Consider the following 27960-nt stretch of genomic DNA (forward strand, 5'->3'; position numbering starts at 1 on the left):
ACCCTGGGATCATGACCTGAGCTGAAGGAAGATGCTTAAAGACTGAGCGACCCAGGTGCCCCACTTAATGATGACTCTTAGAGGTATTTCCTTGTCAGTAGCTGCACCTATTCCACCTCCCTTTCTATCATCGACCTATCTATCTAGATATCTAGATATCTATCTATGTATTTTCAGTAAGTTCTACATCCAGTATGGGGCTTGAACTCCCAACCCTGAGATCAAGAGTTGCAGGCTCTATCAATTGAGCCAGCCAGACCTGCTGTTATGCCTTTTTGAACAGCTGCTTAGTATTTTGTTGAACAGATATAATCCTTTTGTATTTATGTAAGAAGCCCCATTTTGATGGACATGTGCTCTTTCTGATATTTTATTACCAACAATGCCGTGTGAACATCATTGCATGTAATAATTTGTGCTACTTGTAATAGTATCTGTAGGATTTATTCCTGGAAGAATTCCTGAGCAACAGATATATTCAGTTTTTAGGTTAATAGGTATTGTCTAATTGTCTTCCCAAGAGGCTGTACAGTTTTCCCAACCATGTAAGAGAGGACTTACCTCCCCGTAGCTCTCTCTCTTTGCTCTATTATCCTTTTTATCAACTTGCCATTCTGATTATAATTGCAAGCAATATGTATCTTATTATGAGTATGGTTAAGCACCTTACAAGCCATTTGCTCCATTCTTTCCACCTAACCACTCAGTTCTTCATCATTCCTTGAATAATGTCTATTCCTCACTAGCTTGAAATGAAAACTGAAATCTTTGTTTATTTCAATCTGTTTCTGAATTCTATTCTGTTATATTTATCTTACTGTTTATATGCATCCATACCAGTTTTTGTAAACTTCTATACTTTTCTAATGTTTTAATACAAATTAAATTTGTGCCTCTTAATTATCCTTTTTTAGAAACTCCCTAGACATTTTGCAAGCTTTTATTTATTTTTTTGTTTGTTTGTTTATTTGGCCTGTCGTGTTTGAGTTGTTTCATCCAACATTGAAATATGCACTGTTTAAAAGTAGGGCGCGATCATCATGAGACAAGGAAAGCTTTATGCCCAATGTTGAGTTACACCTGGGACTGAAAATGATGTGTAGGAAAAGAAGAGGTAAAAGGACCAACAAAGGGAAGAAAATTAAACATTCCCAGTGCCAGATCCTGTATAAATCCCAGAAATGACCTAGAATAAAACATGCTCTTGAATGCCCTAGGTTAGTTAAGCAGCCAGCTAGTGTTTTGCAGGTCAGCATGTATAACCCTGACTTCTGAGGGCTTGACAAACAGTACCAGGGCTCTGACCTTACACTGAAATTCCTTGAACTCTGAGTACCTGTGAGCATGCACCCAACACGCCTGCCCCCCAGTGTGCACATTAAAAGTCACAAGGGGCATCCTTAATGAGCGCTCCGGTGGGAAGCATAACTTAGAGGCTAACGAGTTCCAGGGAAAGAGGGAGATGCATACAGAAGCCCAACCACTGGCTTTGAGCAGCTCGTTCCTTAAGTATGTTGGGACCCAGACCTTTTAGTTTTACTTCAGTGATCTCAAAAGCAGGAACCTCGTGTTTGCCACTCTTCCAGGTAACCATCTCTCTTTCTGGGAAAAGATTTTCAGGGGTACTCTAAGAACCTGATTTGTTCTAGATTTGATTGTTGGGTAACTTAACTACTCTCACATTTAAAAGATTTCCTCTAAGATGGTGTTACCACCAGCTTATATTTATTGGTCAGAAATACAGAAGACGAAATGGTCCATGTCATTAGTCTTATTTCTTCTTTATTAGTTCTACTGCCATTGAAGTAATATGACACAATGTAATCTTTGCTTAACTTTGCTAGGCTGTGCATTTTTTTTTTTAATAAAAATTGCTGCTGATATGTCCAAATGCTGTGGCAGGATTAATTGAAGACATGTTTACTGTTGCCTTCCCCATCTCTCAGTGCTGAGCAACACAGACAGACCCATCTTAGAGTTTATTTTGGTTCCTCTGCTTTTTTGAGCATCTCATTCAGACTAATACCTGCATCTCTGTATCTGTGTTACTTGAATGCAATGTATCTGAAAGATTTCAGTCCTGCTCGTCATTTCCTGATAATCACGAAGTCCATCAGCTAACACCATCAGCAGTGAGGTAAAAATAATGGATGACTATGGACTCCTCGCTAGGGGGGGCGCAGCACAGGAGACTAGGGAGTGACTTGAAAGTGAAATGCGGACTTTATTTATCTGTTAAGCTGGATCCCTAATGATTTCGTCTACTCATAAATAAACTTTCTTTATGGACAAAATTTGAATGTTCATTTTCCTCTCTGTTAGTATGCAAATCTATTTGCAGCATTCGAGCAAAAGAGAGTGCAACTCATTTTCTGGGCTTATAAATTGTTCATTACCATGCTCTCTGATGGCCAATTCGTGGCTCCATCTGCAACTCGACAAATCTCTTTGCCTAGATAAACTTGGTGGAGTAAAATATAAGGTGCTGAAGAAGATGCATTTGGGATTAAAGGAGGGAAAAGAGATATATTTCACAAAAATCCCTGGGCTTATCATTTTAAATTTTGTAACTTCTTACTTGTATTCATATTTGCATAGCATACGCTAGGATAATAAATACTTCACTGATCTCATTAACCCAAGTTTAAGAGCCACATACGAATGACATGTAAAGATTTTCTCATTGTCCCCGGAAAGCGTCTCAGTTAAGGGAAAAACAAACCTGCAAACCAAACCTCTAGAACAGAGTACTTTCTTTCTTTCCTCTGTGATATGTTATTTTAACTGGTAAGGCTCAACACGAAGAACTAGGATAATTACGTTGAAATGCTGATGGTTTGGGTCATTTAAAACAAAGCAATCAAGTTTATTATCTTTTCTCCCTTCTTTGGTGAAGACAGACATGTAAATCTCAACAGGACTGTCCTGTAATTTTAAATGGACCTTCCCCCCTTGGAGCTAGTTAAAGTCACTCCTTCATGCATGTATTTAACACCCATTAATGCTAATGGGATGGACTTCTGTTTTCACGTAGGGAACTTGATTTCTTTGTGTGAAAATAATACTCTGCAAATAATGAACTTTCTTCCTCCAGCTAAAATGTGAAAACAAAAAAATTCAAGGTGCAAGGAAGGTCTTTAGAGCAAACAATATCTGCCTATAGAAAGAACAAAAGGCATTTTCACATCCGTCTACTGTTGGATAGGAATCTGGCTCATAATATGTATTTCCTGTCACCGCTGAGCTAGAGAATCTACCGGGAGATTTTTTTTTCAATTAAAATTCTGTGCACCAATAATGGACTCTGCTATGGAGCTTTTAATTAAAAAAACAAACGGAATGATATAAACCCACATTGTCTCTAAGCGCTGTTTGTATTAAAGGATTAGACTGATGAGATGTTTGGATTTTATTGTTCTAAACATGTGTTTCAGTTGGTGCTCTCGGACCCACCATGTGAAGAAAATGAAATGTAAGTAAATAGCAAGAAACTTCATGTTTTTATTTAGCATTTTCAAAAATTCAAAGAATAAAAAAAGGCTCACGTCATTTGAGAAGCCCCAAATGAGTCTCAAATGATGATTGTAATCATGGAAGAAAAGTAAGAGCAAATTGTTTTTAAATGCAAATGGCCCAATTTTTCTAAAAGCAGGAAAAGAGGCACTTTCATTATGATTAACTTTGGCAAATATAAGGAGCCTCATTGATTTCTAGGTATTTTTGCTTACTGTATTCTCCACCAGAGTGGTAGCAAGGGTTCTTCAGGCTCACAAAGATGTCATCTTCATCTGCAGCCCCACTTGGAAGTCACAGTGTTGGTGGGCCACCATTTTCTGGGTATTCAGTTTTAAATATAAGCCAACTGACAAAGTTGCTTATATTTAAAATGCATTTGATATGCGTTATGTGAATAACTGACTCAATTTTCTCACTTTTGGGACCGTCAACTTAATGGTTCCCAGAATTCTATTCCGGACTTGGGGAGAAGGTGCCATTAATAATGCTGATGATGATTAATAAGAGCTGTAATGCACTGTGACTTAATGCAAGTGTCAGAAAAGCATGTCTGCCAAGCACAGCCTTCTCGGTGCAGCCCTGATGACCAGGTGGCTCTTTTCAATTATTACTACCTGTCACCCTCAAGGCCAAAGTCTCATGGCCTGGGCGCTGCCTCCAGATGAAGAGGCCATGCTGTGTGGAATGCCTTCCTTGGCCCTGGAACCATTCACCTGCTTTGGTGGATCATCTCATTATTGATCATCTGTGCTTTATGTCTGTGCTCTTCTTCCAGCTCTGGCATGGCTGGCTCTCCATTGCTCTTTCTTTGTGTTGATTTTGGACTCCCCTTTTTCTGTCTTCTGGTGTTTATAACATGATGGAATTTTTCATGCCTGATGTACTTACCTAACTCTGGACCTCCTAGCTGTCTCATCTTGCCCAGTCATCTCCTATCTTTGACCCAGCATAATAGAATACAGAAATTTATAACTGGAAAAGGTCATAAATGTTGAATCTCATTATTCAATCAATATGATCATAAATGTTGAATCTCATTCTTTGATCAGTAGAACAGGAAAATACACTACAGATGACCTTGATAAGCAGACTTTCCAGTCACTGAGGCTACTGGTCTCCCTTTTAGGGGAAGAAACTGAGACCCAAAGACAGTAGCAAAGTATTACAGGGCTTCAGCTAGTTCTGAAGTACGATTCTTTGTTTAGCTACCTCACTTTGCATACAAGTGTCTACTGTGTTTGTCATTAATACCACTGCTTTTGAGTGAAAAGAAGAGACCACCTCAAATATAATGCCTAGCATTATAAATTTATTTTCTGCCTAGCAGAAAATAAAAAGAGAGGGCAAGAAAGTAGCTGGTATTGCAGAGAGGTGATATTAGGTAAGTATTTGTACCGAAGATAGATGCCAAATCTTTTGCCACTACAAGGTATTTGAGAGAGAATTAGTTTTCTTAATTTTTTTTTTCAAACCCAAACTATTTTTTCTGATCTGAACTACTCAATTTATTTTTATAATGGCTTTTCATTAGTATGAACAGTGCATTGCTAGGCTGTCTTTGTATAACATTTAAATATTATAGGTAATTTAGTATATGAAAAAAACTAGATAGAGCCTCTCCATTACAGCCTAATCCTTTTCCCTCCCCAAAATAAGCAAGTACACTGATACACTGATACACATATACATTCATAAGTAGAGTAACTTACAAATCATAAATATGATCATACATCCACAAGATTTTGCCAATTAATTGCATTAATAGATTCTGGATATCTCACCAACTTACCTGACTCGAGGAAGTTAAACGTTTTGCTTGAGAGTAAGCAAGTAAAAAGCAGAGTTTGGATTTGGACCCAGGACCGACTCCTGAACCAGAATTTTACACTACGAAGTATGTATATGTACCATACATACATGAATATTATATGTACTACTATATCACTATATATATATTACAAATTTGCACCATAAAGCCGTATTGTATGTCCAATGTTAAATGAAATTATACACTGGGTGAAATACCTGAGGATATATGGTTCATCTATTCTTCTAGATACTATACAATTTACCTTGGATTAATGAGGTCAAGCCACCAATCTCCAGGTGATATGATACAGCACCCATCTCTCTCCCAGATTGTTATAGCTAAATGCACTTTTGCCTACGTTAAGGGATGATTTAAAAAAGAAAAGATCCATGATATTTGTTATTCCGTTTATTCTAAGAGCATAGGAAAAATGTTGTCCCCGTTGCCAACAGAATTCTCTTCATAAAGCCCAATAGTTTGAATTCTTCTCTAGTGTCTACTCCAGGAATAGTTGTGCATCTGGTGAGTAATGCTGCATGATTTTGTTAATTTTAGAGGATACTATATAACCAAGTCTCTCTCTCATCCTATTAACCTCTAGAAAGCTTAAGCCAGATCCCGAGTTGGGTTAAATTCTTCATATGGGGTTTACTATATTCAATTTAAAAACTGATCTCACTCTTAGCATATTCTCTTTGTGTGATACCCTCCATGCTCTCATTTCTATTATTTTTGTATTTCTAATATTTTTAAAGCATTTTGGAACACAGAATATTGAATACATTCAGGCAGTACCCCCCATAATAATTCGAAGTCAGAGCTGGCTTTTCCTCTTCCCAGTGGTGGGGCTGCATGGTAGTAAGACTCATTCTCCACAGCCAGACCATTTGGGTGTGAACCCCAACTCGGCCACTTGCAGCTTTGTTATCTTGGGCAAGTTACTTCATGCCCGAATTTTCCCAATTGTACAATAAGGATTATAATATTGTGACCTTACCTCATAGCATCACGAATCTGAAAGTGAATTAATCCCCTCTGAAATTATATAACTAGTTTAGAAGAATGCCTGGCACAGGAAGTTCTGGGTAAATCCAGAGAAGGAGCCACCGGAGCAATTCTGTAGTTTTCTTCTCGAATTTTTCAAATTGAGGAATTTGTAGTTAGACTTAGGTCCACAGAATCTCAGCGCTGAGAAGAATAATAAAGGTCAACTAGGCTAATCATCTCTATAGAGGAAAAATCATCTCCATAATATTCGGGGGCAGTAGTTTTACACTAAGGTCAGAAAAAAAAAAATCCTTCAGCAACCGCTTCGAGAGAACACTGATGATCAGAAATGTCTTCCTTAAGCTTCATAGCTGGTTCTCTTTTCTCCTGAATGTTTTTTGTTTTTGGCATCATCACAATTTGACCAATAATATATAAATCTCTCAGTAATTACTTCACTTTAAAAAATGTAATTTTCCCTACACTGAATATCTTCCATTTAAAATTTGTACAATTAGAATATTGTTATTGTTCTAAAACTTTTTTAAGAATTAAAAAAAAAAATCTGTTTAAGGAGCATCTGACTGGCTGGCTCAGTTGGTAGAGCATGCGTCTCCTGATCTCAGGGTTCTGAATTCAAGCCCCACGTTGGGTGTGGAGTCTACTTAAAAGAAAAAAAAAAAGAACTAAAAAACAAATCTTTAAAAATTGATCTTGCGAAAGACATGGAAATAATGGTGGGGAAAGGAGGGAAGCACACAGAGTCAGAAGACTTGTAATTAGGTTTGAATTCTTTGACCAGCTAGTGATCTCCACAACTTCTCTACTCTGGGTTTCAGTTGTAGAGTATGTAAATTGCTGAGTGAACTAAACACTCCCAAAGGTGCCTACAGTTTGGACATCCCATGATCACTTTGCATTTGTTCAGCTAACTCCGTCTTGACCATTGTATTTATTGCATATCAGAAACTCCCGCAGTGATTGCACAAGATCAGAAAGAGAAGTAATTCAATTTGGATAATTGTTATCACTGGCAAAAAAAAAAAAAAAAATACTGAGTGGCTTAAAATTTAAAGAACTGAGAAACAAATTGAGGTAATTAATCTTTAAAATTGACATTTTGATAAGAATGAAGTCTATTCTTAAATGTTGAGAGAGTAAGCAAAGATTTTTAATGGAGGGAGATGAAGCAATCCACACTCCTGATTATGTGCTTACATTTCAATTTCCCAAATAGGAAACTTCTACTCTTTTGTTGGGCTAAAACACCTAGAGAATGTCCCTGTGTCTACAGTGGGATACTGTATGATTAAGATTTATATTTTTTTAATATAATACTTAAATTTTTTATGACTATAAAAGTGATATACATTTAAAAAATATGGAAATGTGGGAAAGATAAAGCATCTCATGATACCCAACTGAAGAGAAGAAAGCATTGTTAGTAACTCAGTGTATAGAAGTATACTACTACAAAATACCTAATTAGTGAAAACATCGCATTTATGTAATAGAATATACAAAGTAGAACTGAGCCCTCTTTGTTATTTTACTTCACAAGGCTTTTGATGATAAGTATGAATCTTCTTGATGACTGGATAACATTCCTTTATAAAGGTGTCTCATTAATTATTTTTAAAATCCTTTATCGATGATTGCTTGTCTTAGGATGCTTTCTAAAATTATACTTCAACTGCCATATTTCCCCAGCCGTTTGCACCTGTGTCTTTATGTGAATACACACACACACACACACACACACACACACACACACAGCCTACAACACAAAAAACGAAAAGCATATGCCCTGGGTGATTAACTTTCCTCTTAAATGTTTGGGGTAAAATTTTTACGTTGACACTTCACATATGTTAAAAAGTCACTTCCGACTAGAACGATGATAAACATGACACACTGCCTCCTTGGAGAGGCTGGGAGCAATAAATTAGCTGACAGTTATGAGTGCTTTCAAGCTGAAAAGAACTGAGTGTTATTTTAACAAAAACTGAAATAGCCATGATTAAGTACAGCTCCAACTCACAGACTTACCGGGCTGTGATGAACAGGTTTCCACCGCTTAATCCCAGAATACTTCGACAATGCCCATTTACCAAAGTATGAAAAAAGTCCATCGGCACACCTACATTCCCGGTGTCTGGCATAGCGACGGACTCTGCGATAAATAGCACAGAAGTGGTTTAAGTTAGCTAAGCCTCCCGAAAATCACACCATGAACTTTGTTTTCATGTGAGGAAACATTTTAAAACTTATCCCAGGATTGATTGCATTGTGCCTAGACACTCAATTGGTTTGACCATCCTGACTGAAAGAATCAACGTCACACTCTTTGGTAAATGGCACGTGTGGCCACTTTCAGTCATTTCCCCTTTTCCCAATTTCTTCCTCTAACCAAGTCTGCAGCCTGGCTATTCTCTACCAAGATGTTAAAGATTAACAGAAATTATAAACCTTCCCTGGTGAATCTGCATTTTAAAGAAATTTCATACCTAATATTTATGACATGTTACCCCTGAAGTTAGTCTCCATCTTCCCAATACACAACTGTCGTCATAACTAGAATCAAACCTTATGACCGTGAAAGTGCCTATGTGTGACAGTTGCACACTCACCTGTATTCTCAGTGTCCCGGATGAACTGGGCATACTGCAACCATTTGGTTCATTGTGCTCATTTGGCACACAGTGAGTACATGATTGTTCTGGGAAAATAGGTACAGTCAGAACAAATATTATGGTCCAAGAGAATAGGTTTTGGCCATCCAGAGGTCCGGCATTAACTCTTCTTCTTTTACCACCAGGTGCATAAACTATAAAGATCGATACACAAGGGACTGGTATATCTGGTAAGGATATCCCCAATTTGTTATAATACCTTTGGTGATGTATATATACTCTGTTTCCTAAATAATAGAAATGGCACATAAAAACATAGAGTTAAGGAAATTTTAAAGGTCATGAAATATATGTGGAAACATCACATTCTGATTTTTGGTTAGTGTTTACTAATGTACTTCCTGTGACAGGGAATTTAAACTGTTTTGGGAATAGTTTATTCCTAAATTAAAGAAATTTAACAATGAAATAATTATTTTTCCTTTTGAAATCTCCCTAAATGACTCCAGTACTGATTTCAAAATTCTTAATAACCTTCAAAATAAGACTTCTACCTTTTACAAGCTGTCCTTCAGAAACTGTTAGACAGTAGTTATACACCTTCAGCATCATGACTTCTGTATTTTTTAAACCAAACAGTATAAGTTCTCTCAATTAATTGGTTAGATCCTGTCTCCTCTACGTCTACTTTAAATCCCCAACCCCACCCAACATCTAAAACCGCCTCATTTGCTTAACTACTAGTTGAATGCATGGATGGATGGCTGAAAGATAGGAATAATGGATGAATGAATTAAGGGACAAAGACACTGTTTCTTGGAATAACCTTCAATTTCCAGAGGAAATGATCATCATCCCCTGGCAAGATTGACCCACTCTGAGCACCATAAATGTTCCAAGTTTAATGACAGTATATGAGTGGTGGTGGGGGATTGCTTAAAGTGTTTGGCCTCACAGATTTCTTGCACCCTGTCTCCTGGACCTCTTGTCCCCTTTCCAGGAAGCAGCAGGAGTTCCTAAGCTCCCTGCATGCTCCACCTCACTCCTTCTCTGCTCCTTCTTGGCATCAGGTTCTTGCTGCTGATTTTCCTGATGACTCTTCTCTGTGGAGTCATGTTCTTCTGCCTCCAGTGCTGGCTGAGGAGACCCCGAATGGAATCCCCAAGTCGCACCATGGCTGTTTTTGCTGTTGGAGACTTGGACCCCGTTTATGGTGAGCTGTCTGTACACTTCTAAACTTCCTGTTTGAAACCTAATTGTTTGTGGTGAATTGAAGAACTAACCTCTTGAAAAGCAAATATGTGAACTGAGAACAAGACATGGTTTATTGGAGACCCCAGCATGCCATGGGGAGAGAGTCTAAGTAAGAAAATTTCAGAAGAAAGGAGACCTCAAAAGAAAAAAAAAAATGTGAATTAGGGAAATGACCCATAGTTGAGTATGGCAATAGAACCTCAACCTTTTGCTCAGTCAACATGCAAAAGAGAAGAGATACACAGGACTGGTCACTCCAAGTAAGGGGTAAGGTGTAAGGTACACAATAACCTCTTCGAGCCTTTGATATCAAACTGTCCTGCCCTGGTGTTGTTATAGTGTCATTTACTAAGTTCTCCATGCCTCACTTACCTGCAATAACGTTGAACCACACTTTCCAGATTGTTTGCTACCAGTGGATAGCCTGGATAGCCTGAAATATTTGGAATTGGGCAGGTGGGTGTCAATGCTCATGTCCTTTCTCCTCAGAAACAGGGGCAGCACCCTGATCCTGCCTGCTTCCAACTCCCATCTCCAAAATGACTCCCATCCTATTATTTTCCAGTCTGCATGAGAGAACAAGCAATATAGGGAAGCCAGACTTTAGAGTTATTTGTAACTGCAGCTTTAGCTGTAGGTAATACAATTATCACTTACTGGTTTCTGAGAGATCACAGGTCATAGATTATTTCTTTGTGTTAAGCATTGTTCTCAACCAAACCATCTGTCATGAAACTCCCTCTGAGGTGCTGTCTTGTACACCATACATAGAGGCCTCAAGAGGGCTTCGTAGAGATTAACAGCTGCGCTTCAGGAACTTGGGCCAGCATAAGATTTTCAATGGATAGAACAGGGAAAGCCCTGGGAAAACTAACAGCTAAATAAAAGGTGGAGTAAAAATAAACCTAAATGTTTTAATATCAAAACTTGGTACACAAGATTTAGTGATTATATGAACTATTGGCTATTCTAAAAAGTCATTATTTAACAAAAGAAACACATATCAATTTGAGAAATGGTTATTTGCAGAAAGATAATTAGAGTCCCCAATGAAAAAATCATCTTTCGCCTAAAATCAAACACTTTCTATTGAGTGTAGGAGGAAATAGGGCCACCGACACTCTAATAAATTGTATTAGTCAAAGGGGTCAACATGGTCACATTGGTCTATTTTTATTTATTTAGCTTGAGGCATTTAACAAATAAATGTAATTATGATACCTCCAACTTGACTTGAATTTTTAAGGACAATTCACTCTGGTCTTCTTAGCCCTTTATGTACTCTGAAGAAGACTCTTTTACTAGACTGTCTTGAATTATTAAAAACTTCTCTACTTAATTGTAAGCAAGCTACCCAGTTGTCGTGTTATCATTTTTAAGGCAGTGTATGTGCCACAGTTATATCCCCATTTTTCTGATGTTTTTATATTTCCTGCTTGATGATTTTCGCATATGATCTTGATTTGCCTGAATGTGCCTGAACAAGTATGATTGGGAGAGAAGGTGTCAAGCCTGATAGATTACAGCAGTAATCTGCATGTAATCATACCAAATGCACGGCATTAGAATCGCATTCTCTATGTCACCCTGAAGTCATTGTGGCCAGGAAAAGAATATACTTGGGAAGGAATTATTTAAAAAAATATAGTCACAATTTATTTCACATCTACCAAGTATTAGGCACTAAATTAGGGGCTTCTCAGATATTATTTCTAATTGCTAAATACCAACCTGGGAAAGTGACTATTATTCCTCTCAGAAGATGTTATATACTTTTCTCCCTTTGCTGGATGAATATACCACATAGATCTTTACTGCAAGTCAACTAATACACTTCAAATTGTCAACTATTAAGGGTAAGGAGCCAGTGAAAATTGGGGCAGGTCACTTCACTCTTTCCTCTAACCTCCAGGCATTTCCACTAGGTGAGTCCTCAAAGGTAGGTTTTGCTCTCTGGAATCCCCAGTCCCTTTCTCCTTCCATTGGATCCTTCCTGATGCCAGTGCTATCTCTCTGAATCTTATGTTGCTCAAGACACTGTAAAGCTCTCCTCCAGCTCAAGTTATATTACAAAACTCATTTTTGTTGTTTGCTACTTTCCATTCTAGGGCCAGAGGCTCAGTTGCCCATTCCTTTTTTTTTTTTTTTTTTTCCCTTGCCGAGTTGGGTGTTAGGTTATCCCACCCACTACCCATCTCCCCCCCTTTCTCAGGGATGCTCGGAAGAGCATTACAGGCAGTGAACAGCCATTTGCATGGTTTTAGATGTGGAGGAGTCTCCCAGAGTTGTGTTTCCTGGCATTCCTGTTCTTCCCCCTCCCAAGCAAAATACAATGGAGTAATTGAGGAAGTGGTATTCTCTGTGATCTCTCTCTCTCTCTTTTTTTTTTTTTTTTCTAAATGTATAGATCTTAGCTACATATAAGTTTTTCTTTTCTTTTTTTTTCTTAAAGATTTTATTTATTTTTTGACAGACAGAGATCACAAGTAGGCAGAGAGGTAGGCAGAGAGAGAGAGGAGGAAGCAGGCTCCCTGCTGAGCAGAGAGCCCGATGTGGGGCTCCATCTCAGGACCCTGAGATCATGACCTAAGCCAAAGGCAGAGGTTTAACCCACTGAGCCACCCAGGCGCCCCCTTCTCTGTGATCTTTAATGACATCTTCCTGACTAGCAATTTCTGAAAGTAAATTCCAGGGAGTCAATATTTTAAGGCAGTCTGAAACCCAAACCCTGACTGGATTTCTTTCCCCCACTGGATCCCCATTATACTTTCATTTCTCCTGACAAATGATTCTTCTTGCCTCATATTTCTGTAAAAGGAGGTTTTCTCCAAAAGGAAAATGAAGGAATCACGACAAGACCTTTTTATGGCTACAGAGGAGGTAAGAGACAAAGTCTCTTTAGAGTTTGGCTACTCTACGAGCACAAAGTATGCGCTCGTAGCTTTGAGTTGAGTCCAGTCTCTACCAGATTCACATATCCACACTGATGGTTGTGGGGTGGTACCTCAGGATCTTCCTCATTGTCACAGTTCAGAAGGGAGAGGAAAATGAGAACTCACTTAAAAGACACTAGTGACATTAGAATATGAAATAAGGTTTCTGGACTCCCTGCCACCCTTTGAGAAGAAGGGGAATATAGGACATTCCCCCCTGAATACAGAATGTAGGAAATGGTTCATTTAAAGCATTTTAATGGCTAGACTAGATTTTCTTTATTAACCTTGGGGTTCTTCCTAGACCTTTACTTTATTTCTTCAAAAATTATCTCATGCTATTGCCACTATCTGCTGAATATATTAGTTGAAATAGCTCTGCTCTTTGACCGGTGGGTCCCAGGTTTGACTCTCAGGATCCCATGGAAGCTGTCCTCACGTGACAAGCCAAGAGGAGAATTTTGATGGAATATGGAAAGTTGGGATGGACTAAAATTTACTGCTGTTAAAATATATAAAATGGGAAATTTCTCCCACTAACAATACCAGACAGCAGTATTATGGCTGAGATTGTTAATTATCTTGATTAGAAATATTCAAGAGACAAAGGCAAACACTTGGCTTGGGATCCTCATAAACAGTGTGCCAGCCCAACGCTCCCAATGCACAATGATATTTCTGTCTGGGAAAGGTCCTTGGGAATCTCACACAAATACCCAGGCTCCCATTGCATCTTGTGTGCCAGTAGGCAGGCCTTTTCACAGTCCTCTGCTGATCTAGTACTCAGATTCCTCAGTCTTTCCTCTTCTCTCATGGGATCTATGTTTCTATGTCCATAGCATGTCACAATGAAGTTCCTCCTGCACCAAAAAGGGGGAAAGAATCCCTCCAATACCCCCATGGAAGGTAAGAAGAAAGAGTGAGAACTGCTAGAGAAAGAAGAAGGGAGACCAGAAGGAAGCCAGGAAAGTGGAGGGAAAGGGGAAGTATGAAGAGGAGAGGAGAAGGAATCTACAGTTGGAGGTTGGAGATATTTTGAGGAATGAAATGAATAATGATTTGTTCTATGCAAGCCCTAAGGTCATGTTACTTTTTTCTGCCTCAGTCCCACCTCCTCTTCCTGGACCCAGCCCCCAGATAGTTTCTCTTCTTCCGTTATCACCCAGCATCCCTCCCACCTCCCAGCTCCTCTCATGGATCCAGTTTTCCCTTAGCATCACTGTTGCACCCCCAGAAAGGACCTGTTCAATGCCCTACACCTTCCTCTGTGGGGTGATCTGTGAAGTGGTCTCTGGAGCCTCTTGCCCTTTCCCTCAGCCATCAGACCCTAACAGTTCTAGAATAACTCAGCACCTGTGTTAGGGGCAAGTATTTCTTGTTTTAACATTTTCTTATGGCCTTACCTTACCTTAACTATTTTAATGATGCTTTTGGAATCCCTTTTATCTGAGAAGTCCACAGAAAATGGGAGATTTGAAGGGTATTTCCCCCCTCAAATTAATAAATGGAGAGAACACACACTGGGCCACAGAAAGTGATGTTTTAAAGGACTGTATGCAGATTTTTCGTAGAGGTGGGAAAAGAAGAGAACATCATAAAAATTCTCCACACCCATCTATACCGCAAATCCGAATCAATGCTCTCACTTTAAAGGATCTGGTTCTGTGAGACAGGGTGAATAGGGAGACAATACAAGTGACTTGAAAAAAGTTTTGAGTTTTTTAGTTTCATAGTTTTGTTTATGTGTTAAATCTGTATTTGAAAAAATAAGTAATGGCAAAGGAGTTGTAACGTTGACCATAAACAAAACGTTTTGTTTGTTTGTTTGTGAATTTACTGAAAACAGGTTTTCATTGAAAATAAGGTTGTGAAGCTGAGTAAAAGCCCTTATTTATGAGAAAATAAAACATTTAAGGGTAACGAAAAGAAAAAAGTTTGGGGTCTGGTAGGTGAGAGGACAAAAGGCTTGAGGCAGAAAAAACAATCTAGTATTCATTAGGAAAGAGAGAATTTGAGAGCATAAAGAAAAGATCCCCACCATTATCTGTCCATATTCCTCATTAAAAATAATAAATTACTGTAACATCTACATTGACTCCATCTCCATCCTATGTAGATCAGACTTGGGCCCTGTTAGTCCCAGCAAGGCAGCAAACAGGTCCCATGCCATTCCTGAGAAGCCAGCGAGGTGAGTTCCCACGGAGACACCCCTCCTGAGGCCACTCATCTTAGGGGCTGATCTCCTGGATAATGCTGCCTTTCAGAGATCCAATCTTCCTAACCCCATTTTTTCCACAATTTCAGAGATAATCTTCCCTTTTTTGTACCTCCAGGTAAATAGAAATACTAATCTTTCATCAATGATGAAATGTAAGGGCTCTGGATTGGGGAAGGGAAGGAGGAGTAGACAAGGACAGAGAAGAAGCAGGCTTCACATGCCAGCTCCTCTCTCCCTCTCCTCTCCCAGATCCTGTCTTATTTTAGGATTGTTTCTGAAATGTTACCTCTCTGAACTTTATGTTCTTTAGGTAAATACTCTGTGACTCGTTTTAGGTAAGGAAAGAGGGAGCATTTCATTCCCCTACTTTCGTTTCAGAGTATAATAGTAGTAATAGATCACATTTATTGAGCACTTACCATGTGCCATGCTCTGTGCTAACACCTGACATCTTTAGGCTCATTTACTCTTCCCTACAATGCTAAGACAGGTTCACTGTCATTCTATACTCCAAAGATGAGGGAGCTCCTCTTCTCTGCCATTGTAGTGCAAAAAGGGACATTGTGTAAATGAATGGCATAGTTATGTTCCAATTACATTTAATATACAAAAGCAGTCACAGAACTAGTTCTAGTTCAAAGGCCTTTTTTTTTCTCTTTAAAGGTGTATTTTTTTAAAAGACTGACTGATTGATTGATTGATTGATTGATGAAAGAGACAGAGAGAGAGCATGTGAGCAGGGAGAGGGGCAAGAGGAAAAGAAGAAAATCTCAAGCAGACTCCGCACTGAGTGTGGAGCCCCTTCAGGGGACCCTGAGATCATGACCTGAGCTGAAACCGAGAGTCAGAGGCTTAACCCACTGAGACACCAGGCACTCCTCTTTAAAGGTGAATTTAGAGTTGTTACTAGAATTTATGGTAGTAATTGTTTTGAAAAGAAGCAATCGGGGCACCTGGGTTGCTCAGTAGATTAGGGCTTCTGCCTTCAGCTCAGGTCATGATCCCTGGGATGGAGCCCCGCGTTGGCCTCTTTGCTCGGCAGGGAACCGGCTTCCCCCTCTCTCTGCCTGCCTCTCTGCCTACTTGTGATCTCTGTCAGAGAAATAATAAATAAAATCTTTGAAAGAAAAGAAAAAAATCAAACCATTTCAAAACAAAGACCAAGGTAGGGGAAAATATATGGATTGTGGCTATGAAATGTTACTGTTGGTTCTTGTAACTCAAAAGCAGTAGCAGTCTTTCAAGGAAATACTAACAGGAGATTTCCAAAAGAGCTATGGGAATAAGTACATCATTTCTCCAAGTGATCTGTTTGAGGAAGAAAATGCTTGTTTTTGATATTTAGTACCTTATAGTGTGCATAATCTTAAAGTAAAAATTTTTATTTCGAGGCATTTTTAAAAATTTGATCAGGTTTTTCTATTATTGTGCGTGTGTATTTTAGATGCAAACTTTTCACAAGTTAACATTTTTACTATTTCTCATAGAGAAATGTTTAATTAATTATATTTGTTTAGTTTGCAGAGCATAAATATGAAATGATGAAGTTCAGACATTATGCTTAAATATTTCTATTGAAATTTGCCTTTCCCATGATGGAAACATTAGCTAAAATACTGTTAATATTTACAGGAATCTTGTCTTCCAATCTACCAAAAAGGGCATTCTCCCTACTTTCGGCCTCTAAATTGTAAATGCTTCTTGATGGGTTAGTCGGTGATGATATCATCTGTTCATGAGAGCAAATTTCCTTGCTATAGTGACTAAACTATCACTTTAGAGAGAGCACGATGGTTGTAAATTTTTTCTCAAGGGCACAAATAATTTTCTGTTGCTCCAGTGATCCAAGAAATGCCAGATTTTATTAGGCAGTTCATGTACTTCTGTTTTATGCTGACTAGAAAGATTACAAGTCCCCATTTTTCTCTTTCTAGGGACAGAAGTGGCTGTGACACCAACTGTTGGAATTCACCTTCAAACTCCAAACCCTGAAATGTGTCCTGCTCCATGTTTTGGCACTTTAGACCCCCCACCTCCATATGAAGAAATTCTGAAATCAAGCCGATAGCTCCAGATCATCAACTGACAACATTAGAAACATTTTTTAAAATGTAGGAACAATTGTTTTATTTAGTGTGAATTTTCAGAAATCAATGAATATAGCCTGAAAAAGGACATTTAATATAGTCTGCAAAAAGACAAGAGAATGAATGTAGAGAAAAAATTTCGGTCAGGGAGATGTTTCAGTAGTGAATTACTGGACTTTTCATGTATCATTGCTGTGTTCTGTTTCATGCTATACAACCAAGTGATTGTCTCTCTATCAACACTCCCATTAACGCATGGAGTAGTCTCCATTAAGTACGATTCCACTCCAGTACACATCACAGCTCTCTCTGCCTTATTCTCTGTTTTCATCCGACCCCTCCCTTCGTATGGAGTTAATAAGAGTTATCATAATTAAACGATGGTCCAAGCGGAGATTCAGACATGTCCAGACCCAAACCAGAAAGAGAATATTTGAATTAGGGTACAAGATGAGAGTAGGAACAAGGGGCACTCAGAGTTGAAGGATGAAGGGTGAATGAAGGAGATTAAAAGTCCCCGTTCGAAAAGGTGCCTGTCTCAGCCTGAGGAGAGAAAAAGTGTAGATGGAGGCTGAAGGAGACCCCAAAGCTGTGCAGCATGTGTAATAACACAGTGTGGAGAAGGAGGAGGCTCCTGTTTGGATGGTAAATGTAGGCTCTAGAGCCCACAGTCTTTCTCTGGTACCTGGAGACTCGGCATTTCTTGGGGAACTATGATAAGAAACTTTGGCTTAGATATCAATGTTCTTGTTGAGAACACTGACTCCAGAAGTAGCGATGGGACAGTTTCAGCATTTTTGCAGTGACCATGAGCAATGGGGGGCCAGAAAATGAAATCCATGCTAGAACAGCCAGTGGTGTTCAGCTGACAAATCTGTCAAACAAAACAACTGACAGCTCCACTTGTTTATTTAAAATACCTCTTAAGAAAGTTTGACCAAATTTATCTCCTAATCTTTTCGCAAACTTGTTTTTCCAAACTTTCCTCATTTCCAGTGACAGTAACAGCAACTTTTGAGTTGCTTAGACCAAAGAACTTGGAGTCATTCTTGAGTCCTCTCTTTGTGTTTCTTCCTGTATCCCTGTTGTCAGAAAGTGGCTTGGCTCAGCTCTTAACTTCAGAATAAGCCTAGATTCTAAACAGTTCTTACTACATTTCTGGTAGGAGCCACTCACAACCAGTTATTGCCTGATGACTGTAATAGTATCTCGACTGGTCCTTTTGCTTGCAGCTTTGTCCTTCTATATATTTTCTTTCCAACACAGTAGCTACAGCAATATTTTCAAAACATAAGGAGAATCATGTCCCTTACCTAAACTCCAGTGACATTCCACCTCACTCAGAGGAAATGCTGAAGTCCTTGTCCCAGGCCCCTGTAGGATCTCCTTTGCCATGACTTTCGCCCTTACTTATTTGTCCCAGGAACACTGTTATCAGACCTATCAGGTGTTAACCTTCCTGCATCTGTCTGTTTGGGCCATAGTACTTGCTGTTTCTTTTTTCCCCTTTCTTTTCTTTTCTTCTTCTTCTTCTTCTTTTTTTTTTTTTTTTTTTTTTTTTTTTGACAGACATAGACAACAAGTAGGCAGAGAGGAAGTCAGAGTGAGAGGGGGAAGCAGGCTCCCCGCTGAGCAGAGAGCCCGATGTGGGGCTCCATCCCAGGACCCTGGGATCATGACCTGAGCTGAAGACAGAGGCTTTTACCCACTGAGCCACCCAGGGGCCCCACTTGCTGTTTCTTTTGTCTGCAACACTCTTCCTCCAAATATCAACATTGTTTCACTCTTTTACTTCCTTTAATTCTTTGTACCAATGTCACCTTCTTCATGAGACCCATGCTGATTATTCTACTTTAAAAATTGCAACTTCTCCCCATCCTGGCACTTCCACCTCTTTGTCTCAGATACACTTTTTTTCATAGCACTAACCACCTACTCTACTACAAAATTGAATTCTATTTATAATCTGGTGGACTTCCCTTGCTAGAATGTAAATCTATGAGGGGATAGATCTTTGTGTTATTCACTAATTTATATCCCAGGGTCTAAAGGAGTCTGGTATTTAGTATGTATTCTAGCAAATTTTGTAAGCCATCTTACCCAGTTTGGGAAAGTCCCAAAGGTAAATGGATGAGATTTGATAGGGATAAGACTTTATAACAGTGAATGAGGGTAAGATGGCTTATTGCTACTAAAATAATCTCATTAGTATCTACTGATGAAAGAAGCCCAGAGAACTTGTGTTAATACACTCTAATAATCTCAGGTAGGTAGGCAAGGTTTAGGGTGTATACAAGGTGCTTCCAGATTTTATTCTCATGATAATTTTGTGACCTAGCTACCCCTAACTTCGAGTTACACATGGTAGATTGAACATATCTGCTCCCTTCTGAAATGTAGTAAAATTACAATAAAAGAGGAAAAATGTTTTTAATTCACAAGAACAAAAAAATTGGCAAGAAGATGACAAAGAACATTAACAGTGAGATTTTGGTATACAGAGAGATATCTGAAATGGAGGCAGATGGATAAATCATAATTCATTGGGGCTTTAAGTTTCTCCACTTGGCTTTAGTGTCTTCAGGGACAAAACTAAAAATAATCAAGCAAATCCATGCTGTAGAAATGCAGAGACTCCCCAAGAATTAGAGGTAGGAGAGGTGAAGAGAACTCTGGAAATGATGATGAACATGATCTACAGGAAGATAGTATTTTTTTAAAAGATTTTATTCATTTATTTGACAGAGATCACAAGTAGGCAGAGAGGCAGGCAGAGAGAGAGGGGGAAGCAGGCTCCCCACCGAGCAGAAAGCCCGTCTTGGGGCTCGATCCCAGGACCCTGGGATCATGACCTGAGCCGAAGGCAAAGGCTTCAACCCACCGAGCCAGCCAGGAGCACCTAGGAAGATAGTATTAAGCAAATTAATTAGTATTAAGAACATATTAAGAGCCAGTTCCAGTCAGGACATGACAACAAACAGCTGTAGAATGATAAGAGGGATATTAAGAAAAAAAAATACATAATAAAAATACATAATAATAAAAAATGTGGTGATAAATTAACAATTGTTAAGTGGAAAGTGAAGGAACTGAAAAGACGATTCTATATCTATGAAAAACAGAAGCAGGATTAACCCCCCAACCCTGAAATGGTTAAACTATGAATAATGTTAATGGTAAGTATTGAGTTTTACATTGGGCATTAGTTATATCAATAAGCTAAACAGAGGGGGAAGTGTGTCTAAGGAAAGGTGGCAGGATTTAATAAGAAAACTAAATCCTAATCAGATTGTGGGAAGTCAGTGAATAATATTTAAAATTAAAAGAAAGGGATGCTTAGGTGGCTCAGATGGTTGGGTGTCTGCCTTGGGCTCAGGTCATGATCTCCAGGTTCTGGAATCATGAGCCCCACGTCTGGCTCCCAGCTCAGTTGTGGGCCTGCTTCCCCCTCTCCCTCTGCCTCTCCCCCTGCTCTTGCTCTCTCTGTCTGTCTCTCTCTTTCTCTATCAAGTGAATAAATAAAATACTTTTTTAAAAATAAATCAATTCAATTAAAAGAAAATTTTTAAAAAAATTATTCAGTATGTCATTTGGAAATTGGGTCCTAAGTATCTGAAACAAAACACTAAAACAGTTGAAAATTATTGCCTCAAGAAGTTGGAGATAATGCTATGTGGGGTTGGGTTAGAGCTGAGAAGTATTGGCTTTTATCTGAGCCTATGATACAATTTGAGTTTTAAAACTAAATGCATGTATTACTTTAATTCTCTCTCAATCCCTCTTTCTATAACCCTATCTATCTATCTATTTATCTATCATGATCCATCACTGCCTTCATTTAACAGATTAGAAAACGTGGGTTCTGGAAAAATTACTGACTTGCCCAGCATTCATTGTTTACTAGCATGAGGGACAAAGCTAGAGAGGAGGCATTTTCATCTTTCAGTTCCTATTCTAGATATTTTCCCCCACAATGATCATTTAACTTCAAAAGTGGCTACAAGCGGCACCTGGCTGGCTCAGCTGGTTGAATGTCAGACTCTTGATTTTGGCTCAGGTCATGCGCTCCACGTTGGGAGATAGAGCCAGGGTCTGGCTCTGTGCTCAGCAGGGAGTCTGCTTGAGATTCTCTTCCTCTCCTTCTGCCTCTCCCCTGTCGACATGTGTGCATGGGCATGCACTTTCTTTCTCTCTCTCTAAAATAAATAAATCTTTTTTAAAAAGTGGCTACAAACATCAGAGAATGTGGGTTATAAGTAAGTGTACCTCAAATAAGTCATGCTACAGAGTTTTTGTTGATATCCTATGAGCTATGTATGTTAAAATTCATTCCCATTACAGAACGAGCAGTGGATATAATTGACACCTAGAAAAGTACAAGCACATCTGGAAACAGGGCTAACGATTCAGCAGCTGGAGTTTGCCAAAGACGTTAGTGAAAACACGGTTGAAGTGATTGGAATTTATTTTTGTGACTTGCATTTATGTGTCAGGGCATGCCTAACCAAATTGCATGCTTGGCATGTGGTTGGTTGGTTGGTTTTGGCGGGGGGGGGGGGGGAGAAAGTGTGGGAGGTGTTGGCAGGTAAGTAGGGCTGATAGAAAAAGTTTGTTTCCATAAAAACTTTTTTGACAAGATGTCTTATCAGATAACCCAGATTACATTTTCATTTAACTCTAAAAAATATCCATTAAATGACCATTATATGTTAATTATCATGTAACATTCTGGATATATTTCTCCACCAAACTTATTGGTATGGTTTATAATATTAGAGTTTCCATTACTTTGCTCAGATCTCCAGACAGAGACTTAGAAGTTCTAGCAGATGTTCCTTATGGTCCATGGAAAACTACTGAAAATAATAAAAGTAATTTGGATTATATGACTATCATAACATTTAAAACGGAAATTTAAAATGATAAACCTGTACATTTTCTGTCATCTCATCTCTGAATATCTTTACTTGCATCTTAGTTCACCTATACATTGTTAAACTTTTATTTAACCTGGTGTTTCAGGTTTTAATTCTAGTAAGACTAGAGTTTTTTCTTCTTATGTTAAAGAGCGTTCATTTTTTAAATGAGGCTTTTCTAATTGTGTAAAGGTGTAGCTTTTTCTTTGAGCATCCAGCAGAGGGCATGAAAGCCTACTTATGATTGTAACCCAATGCTAGATTTGATTTAATGGCTAATGAAACCATAAAGCTGAGTTACTACTGATACCAGATTTTTGACAAACCCAAGCAGAATGGAATGATAATGATGTTCAAGCTTACAAAGAGGAAATCTATTACCTTACCTCATATTGCTCACAATGAAGCTGAGCATCAGGTGAGATACTTGCCATGGGAAGGTCTAGAAAATCTGATATACACTCTCACTTCTGAGGAGGGGATCTCTGAGTTTGAGTTGCCCACAAAGGCAGGCTAATGCCCGTACAGGATGTCCACGTGGTATGGAGAATCTACATCACCAACCCCACAGGTCTAGCCTATTTCTTTTGTACCTGACCACAAGTTCCCCTTTCATTTTCAGTTTTGTAGTTCCAGATTTGTTTCATTTGTGTTGGGAGCACAACTTTTATAAAAGACAACTTTAAAATTCAATATCTTTCACGAAGATGAAATAGAGTTGGGATAGAACTGAATAGCATTCATGTGGACAATGAAATGAAACTCCAGCAGAATATTATATCTAGGGCAAAATGTGAAATATGTCAGGACCGTGTGAGAGGAAATGAGACGATGAAAATATGTTGTCTGTGAAACCCCACTTTTGATAAAGAATGGTTTCTTTTTAATCAGAACAACAACAAAAAAGACAAATATATACATCCCAAAGGAATCTTTCACTTTTAAATTCATTTTGCTTTGTGATTTTGTGCAAAATAATCCTATCCAGGCTATTTCTGCCTTTCATATTGAATACTAGATCCTGGGAAAGAGTGTAGTTAATTGCTTTATTATTTCTACTAAGTGCATTTCTAGGAAAATGAAATAAAAGTGATATCCCTTTACAAAACGGAATCCTTTGGTGATAAAAATGTAATTTAAAGTTGTGCGTTTAGACAAGAGTTATTCTTTTCTTCTAAAATTATGTCAGTCTCTACCTATCTAATTCCTGAAGCAAATAACATATATCAATCAAGATGGCAGATTTCTATATTAATAAGATGAAAAATGGTATTGTTCAGAAGCACTGAAATTATCAATAAACACAGGTTTCTTATTTTTATTATTTAATTGGGGAAGGCTTCCGTTTTGGAAAAATCTATTTTGTGGGATGCCACAAGCAAAATTAAGAGAAATTTTTTTTCCCCCTAGCAATTAATACAGTTATGTTTGCTTTTCTATTTAATAAGTAGTTTTTGTTTTTCCGGTTGCATATGATAACTGAAGTGTCAATTCAGATTATTTTTTCTTTTATATATCTAAATCTGGGTAAATTTATAATGTTAAAAGAGTCTTAGCTACCACTAACTAATTGCTTTCTAGATTTAGCTATTATTTTTTCTTGAAGAATATCAAGAGACACAAACTAAGAAAGTCTAAGGACACATTTTAAATAATCAGTGAACGACTACATACTTACCTGATATCGTGGAGAGTATTTGTCGCCTGTGACTTGGCCAAAACAAAACAAAGATCAGAGCTATATGAGGAGAGCTGGATGAAGGGATGGGATCCCAATCTTTTAACGATTCTAAAGCATTACTGGGGAATGTTCTGATAAGCTGCTAAATGTGAGGGACAGCCACCCATGGGACACACTCAAATAATAAGAGATGGTCACCAAAAAGGGTGGAGAAACCCAGGGCTTTCACCCTATTGTTGGGCGTATACATATTTGTTTCAGTTCAGAACCCAACTATATAAGGCTTTAGAAGAGAGTTTGTTTACTTTAAAAATACATTTTCTTTTACTCTGATTTTATTAGCATAAGTAAAGGATTCCATAAAGGAAGTAACAAGAACTGACATATACTCAGAACAGCCATTAATGGAATTTAACCCCATGTGATTGTCTCCACTATAATTCTAGCTCCTGATTTTCATTCTCCAAAAACATATTTTTTTTCCTGAGTATCCCTTATCATTGTTTCTTCTTTTTTATTTTTTTTTGAAGATTTTATTTATTTATTTGACAGAGATCACAAGTAGGCAGAGAAGCAGAGAGAGAGAGAGAGAGAGAGAGCAGGAAGCAGGCTCCCTGCTGAGCAGAGAGCCTTATGTAGGGCTCCATTCCAGGACCCTGAGATCATGACCTGAGCTGAAGGCAGAGGCTTAACCCACTGAGCCACCCAGGTGCCCTTCATCTTTGTTTCTGACATGGTTGGCTGACTGCTTCAGCTTCTGCTATATTAACCAATTAGCTTTTAAAATTTTTATTTACTACCTCAAAGCCTTTCCCTTCTCTAATAAAATAGAGCCCCTTCTGATGTCCTCTTCTAATCCATATTTCCCATCAATCACTCTAAAAAAAAAAAAAAGGCATGGTATAATGTTTGTTTTAATTTAGTAAGAGAGAAACTGTGTTTTACAACTAGAGCATATCTCAGCTCCTTCCCCTAGTTTCTGGGTGATGTAGGCTTAGCTTTACCTAGAATAACATAATAATAAAAAAATAAATAAAACAGCAGAAAAGTTTGATGATTTCAGCAACCCTCAGAGTTTTCCTTCCACATGCAACCCCTCCTCTGGCAAAGTCAGGAAGACAATTCAAGAGCCCAGTCGACTGGGCTTCATGTTCCTTTATCTGTAGGAAGTGAAGACTGTATCAAAAAAGCATCCTCTTTCCTTCTTTAAAACATCCAATTTCCTTTTTGACTCTGATTTTCTTTTTTCCTCTGCTGAGTATTAACAACAAACATTTAAGCTGTTGGTTTTTTGCAACTGATGAAGTTTTAGAGTATAGGTAAGGTTCGGGTGGAGTCCGGAACCAATGACAAAGAAAGAATTCTTGAGATATCTTTGGTGCAAAGTGGTGGCTTATTAAAGCATGGGGACGGGACCCATGGGCAGAAAGAGCTGCTGCCCTGGGGTTGTGAGGGGTGGCAGGTTACCTATGATGGGGTTGGGGGAGGTAAGGAAAAAGGGAGGTTTCAACAGAATTTTCATATACTATAGAGGACCTATAAGATACCTGATGCCTTGAAGCCTTGTCATTGACAAAGTTTTTCCTCTAGCAAGGTACTAACATTAAGATAGTTGGGAGATTCCTAAAGAGCATCCCACATGTCCCACCCAGCAGTGAGGGTGGGAGAAAGTTGCAGGGTGTCAGCTTTTGCTTTGTCTTCAGCCTGCCTTCTGTCCCTCATCAGAACCAGTCAAGTTTTTGCAGAGGAAACCTGATAGTACTTTACATTTTTCAAATTTCTCCTAAACCTTGGTTCAAGTGGACAGTACAGAAATCACAGTATTTGATTTGAATCATATCAACAGCAAAGTGTGGACAATATTTGATTTGGAATTTGGGGTCCAATTTAAAAAATATTTTTCAGACAGTTGCAACAAAACAGACATTGGAAAAATTGATACTGAGGAGTTAATTGTTACTGTTGTTGATTGATAATAGCATTGTTGTTACAATGTTTAAAAAGTTTATGTTATGCATATATAATGAATTATTTATGAGTGACATAATGTGATTTCTGAGATGTGTTTCAAATAACCAAAGTGAATAAATATTATTTTCTTACTCTTTGGGCTCTAGAAATATCCTATATACTGAAAAACTGCCAGCCCAAAATGGTGTTACTTAGACAGAGTTCCCAAACTGGGGCTTAATACTGAATCTTCTTACAGTTTCAACCTCCCCAGAAATGTAGCCTTGACAGGTCAGTCAGGAACTTTTTTTCAACACCAGTAAGGCTGTCACCTGAGTCCTCTTTATCTCCCCAAAGAAAGAGGAGATAATTAGCATGATGAGACAACTTGCAGGTAGCCTCCTCTGGGACAATCTTTTCCTTTTGCTAGTAACTTCCTTGACCCACCTCACCCCCCATTAATAAAAACCTTCTATTTTGTATAGCTCCCCAGATTGCCTCTCTACCTGATGGATAGGGTGCATCCCGATTCATGAATTGTTCAATAAAGCCAATTAGGTCTTCAAATTTATTTGGTTGGATTTTGTTATTTGACAGAGCATATGTCCATTTTTCATTTGCTAACTCTAATCCTAGTTTGTGGCTTTTCTTTGCATGAGCAATAACATTTAATGAGCTATTTTACCTTTTGCTTAGAGTATATTCTATTTTAAGAATATATTGACTAAAACATCCTATACCAAAATTCAGTCTCTTAAATATGAACTTTCTTATTTTTGATCGCCTGAAAAGTGCTTTTACTTATTTTTATTTAATGTATTTTAAATCAACTCAGTTTCAAACTTAAATGTTTGTTAAGTGGAAACTTTATCATAAGTGGAAAACGGGCTTTTTCAAATCCATATAAAAATAAATAGAAGGCTATAAAATAGAAAGATTTAATGTACCACTGAAAATGTCAAATACCCTTGTTAGTAGGTTTGATCCACTTTGAGAAGCTCCTCAATATATCTTTTGAAATTTGGATTACCCCACATGGGACTAAACCAAAAAAACCTTAAAATTTCCATCTGCAGAAATATTCAATTAGTGATTATTAAAAAAGTTGATCAGCTGTGCTCAATTTAGTTAAATAAATGCAAATCAAAGCAGAAATATGATATCATTTTCTAACTATAATTTCAGTAACAGTATTAAAGATTGCTAACATCCTGCATTACCAACAGTGTGGGAAAACAAGCACTTTTATATTCTGCTGGTGAAGTGTAAATCGATACTTTTTTTTGGAGGCCAACTTGGCTATAGGTATCAAAAGTTTAATATATTCACATAGATTCAGTTTTTCTACTTTTAGACATAGTTAGTAATACATTTGTTATAATCCTATAAGAGGACAAAGGGGTTTTTAAGACAGTATTCATTGTCACATTGCTTGTAATAGCAAAACTGAAGATGTTTAAAGGGACAAATTAGATAGACAATGGTTCATATAAACAATGAACTATGAAGCCATTAAAATGGATGAGGTGGTATGGAAAAATATCAATAAATATATTTAAGTATTGATTTTATTTTTAAAAGGAAAATATCGAGTAACAGAATGCCGTATATACATTGTCAAAGGATCTCTGTATGCCATAAATTTTAATTTCTGTTTCTTTGAAAGGATACAAGAAATATGGGAGAAGTACATCTCCTGGGAGAGAGACTGTAAGGGAAGTCCATGGAGGTGGGTAAGAGGAACATTCATTTTCAGTACTGTTAATTTCTGAAAAACATTATGCATATATAATTTTCTCTATGTTAACTTTCTTCTAGGTGCTGGAATAATCATGGGGTTTTTGTGTGTCTTTTTCCTTATCCCTTTTTATTTTAAACAAATAAAATTATTTCAATAAATCTTTAAGTGACAAATTGCAAGCTTTTTTTTTTGAATGGAAAGAGGTTAACCAATATTGGACTGTGCATTATATTA

General features: G+C 38.0%; 1 protein-coding gene across 3 annotated transcripts; it reads left to right on the top strand.

Annotated features, from left to right (window-relative positions):
* The first annotated feature begins 1404 nt into the window (after nt 1-1404).
* Nucleotides 1405-27891, top strand: TMEM207 (transmembrane protein 207). 3 transcript variants are annotated; one of them, XR_009402457.1, is made up of 7 exons: nt 1405-1586; nt 3435-3472; nt 9132-9176; nt 10017-10159; nt 17286-17462; nt 27652-27714; nt 27804-27891. XR_009402457.1 is itself a non-coding variant. In XM_059391286.1 (6 exons), exons 1-6 carry the CDS (start codon nt 1512-1514, stop codon nt 27881-27883), a joined length of 444 nt encoding a protein of 147 aa, XP_059247269.1. In that variant the 5' UTR covers nt 1405-1511; the 3' UTR covers nt 27884-27891. The 3 variants fall into 3 exon arrangements, 2 of the variants coding, with proteins under 2 accessions (XP_059247269.1, XP_059247270.1); XM_059391286.1 differs by lacking the exon at nt 17286-17462; XM_059391287.1 differs by lacking the exons at nt 27652-27714; nt 27804-27891 and having other exon boundaries at nt 17286-17832.
* Nucleotides 27892-27960: the final 69 nt, after the last annotated feature.

Source organism: Mustela nigripes, chromosome 2 (genome assembly GCF_022355385.1).
Source record: "Mustela nigripes isolate SB6536 chromosome 2, MUSNIG.SB6536, whole genome shotgun sequence".
Lineage (NCBI taxonomy): Eukaryota > Metazoa > Chordata > Mammalia > Carnivora > Mustelidae > Mustela > Mustela nigripes.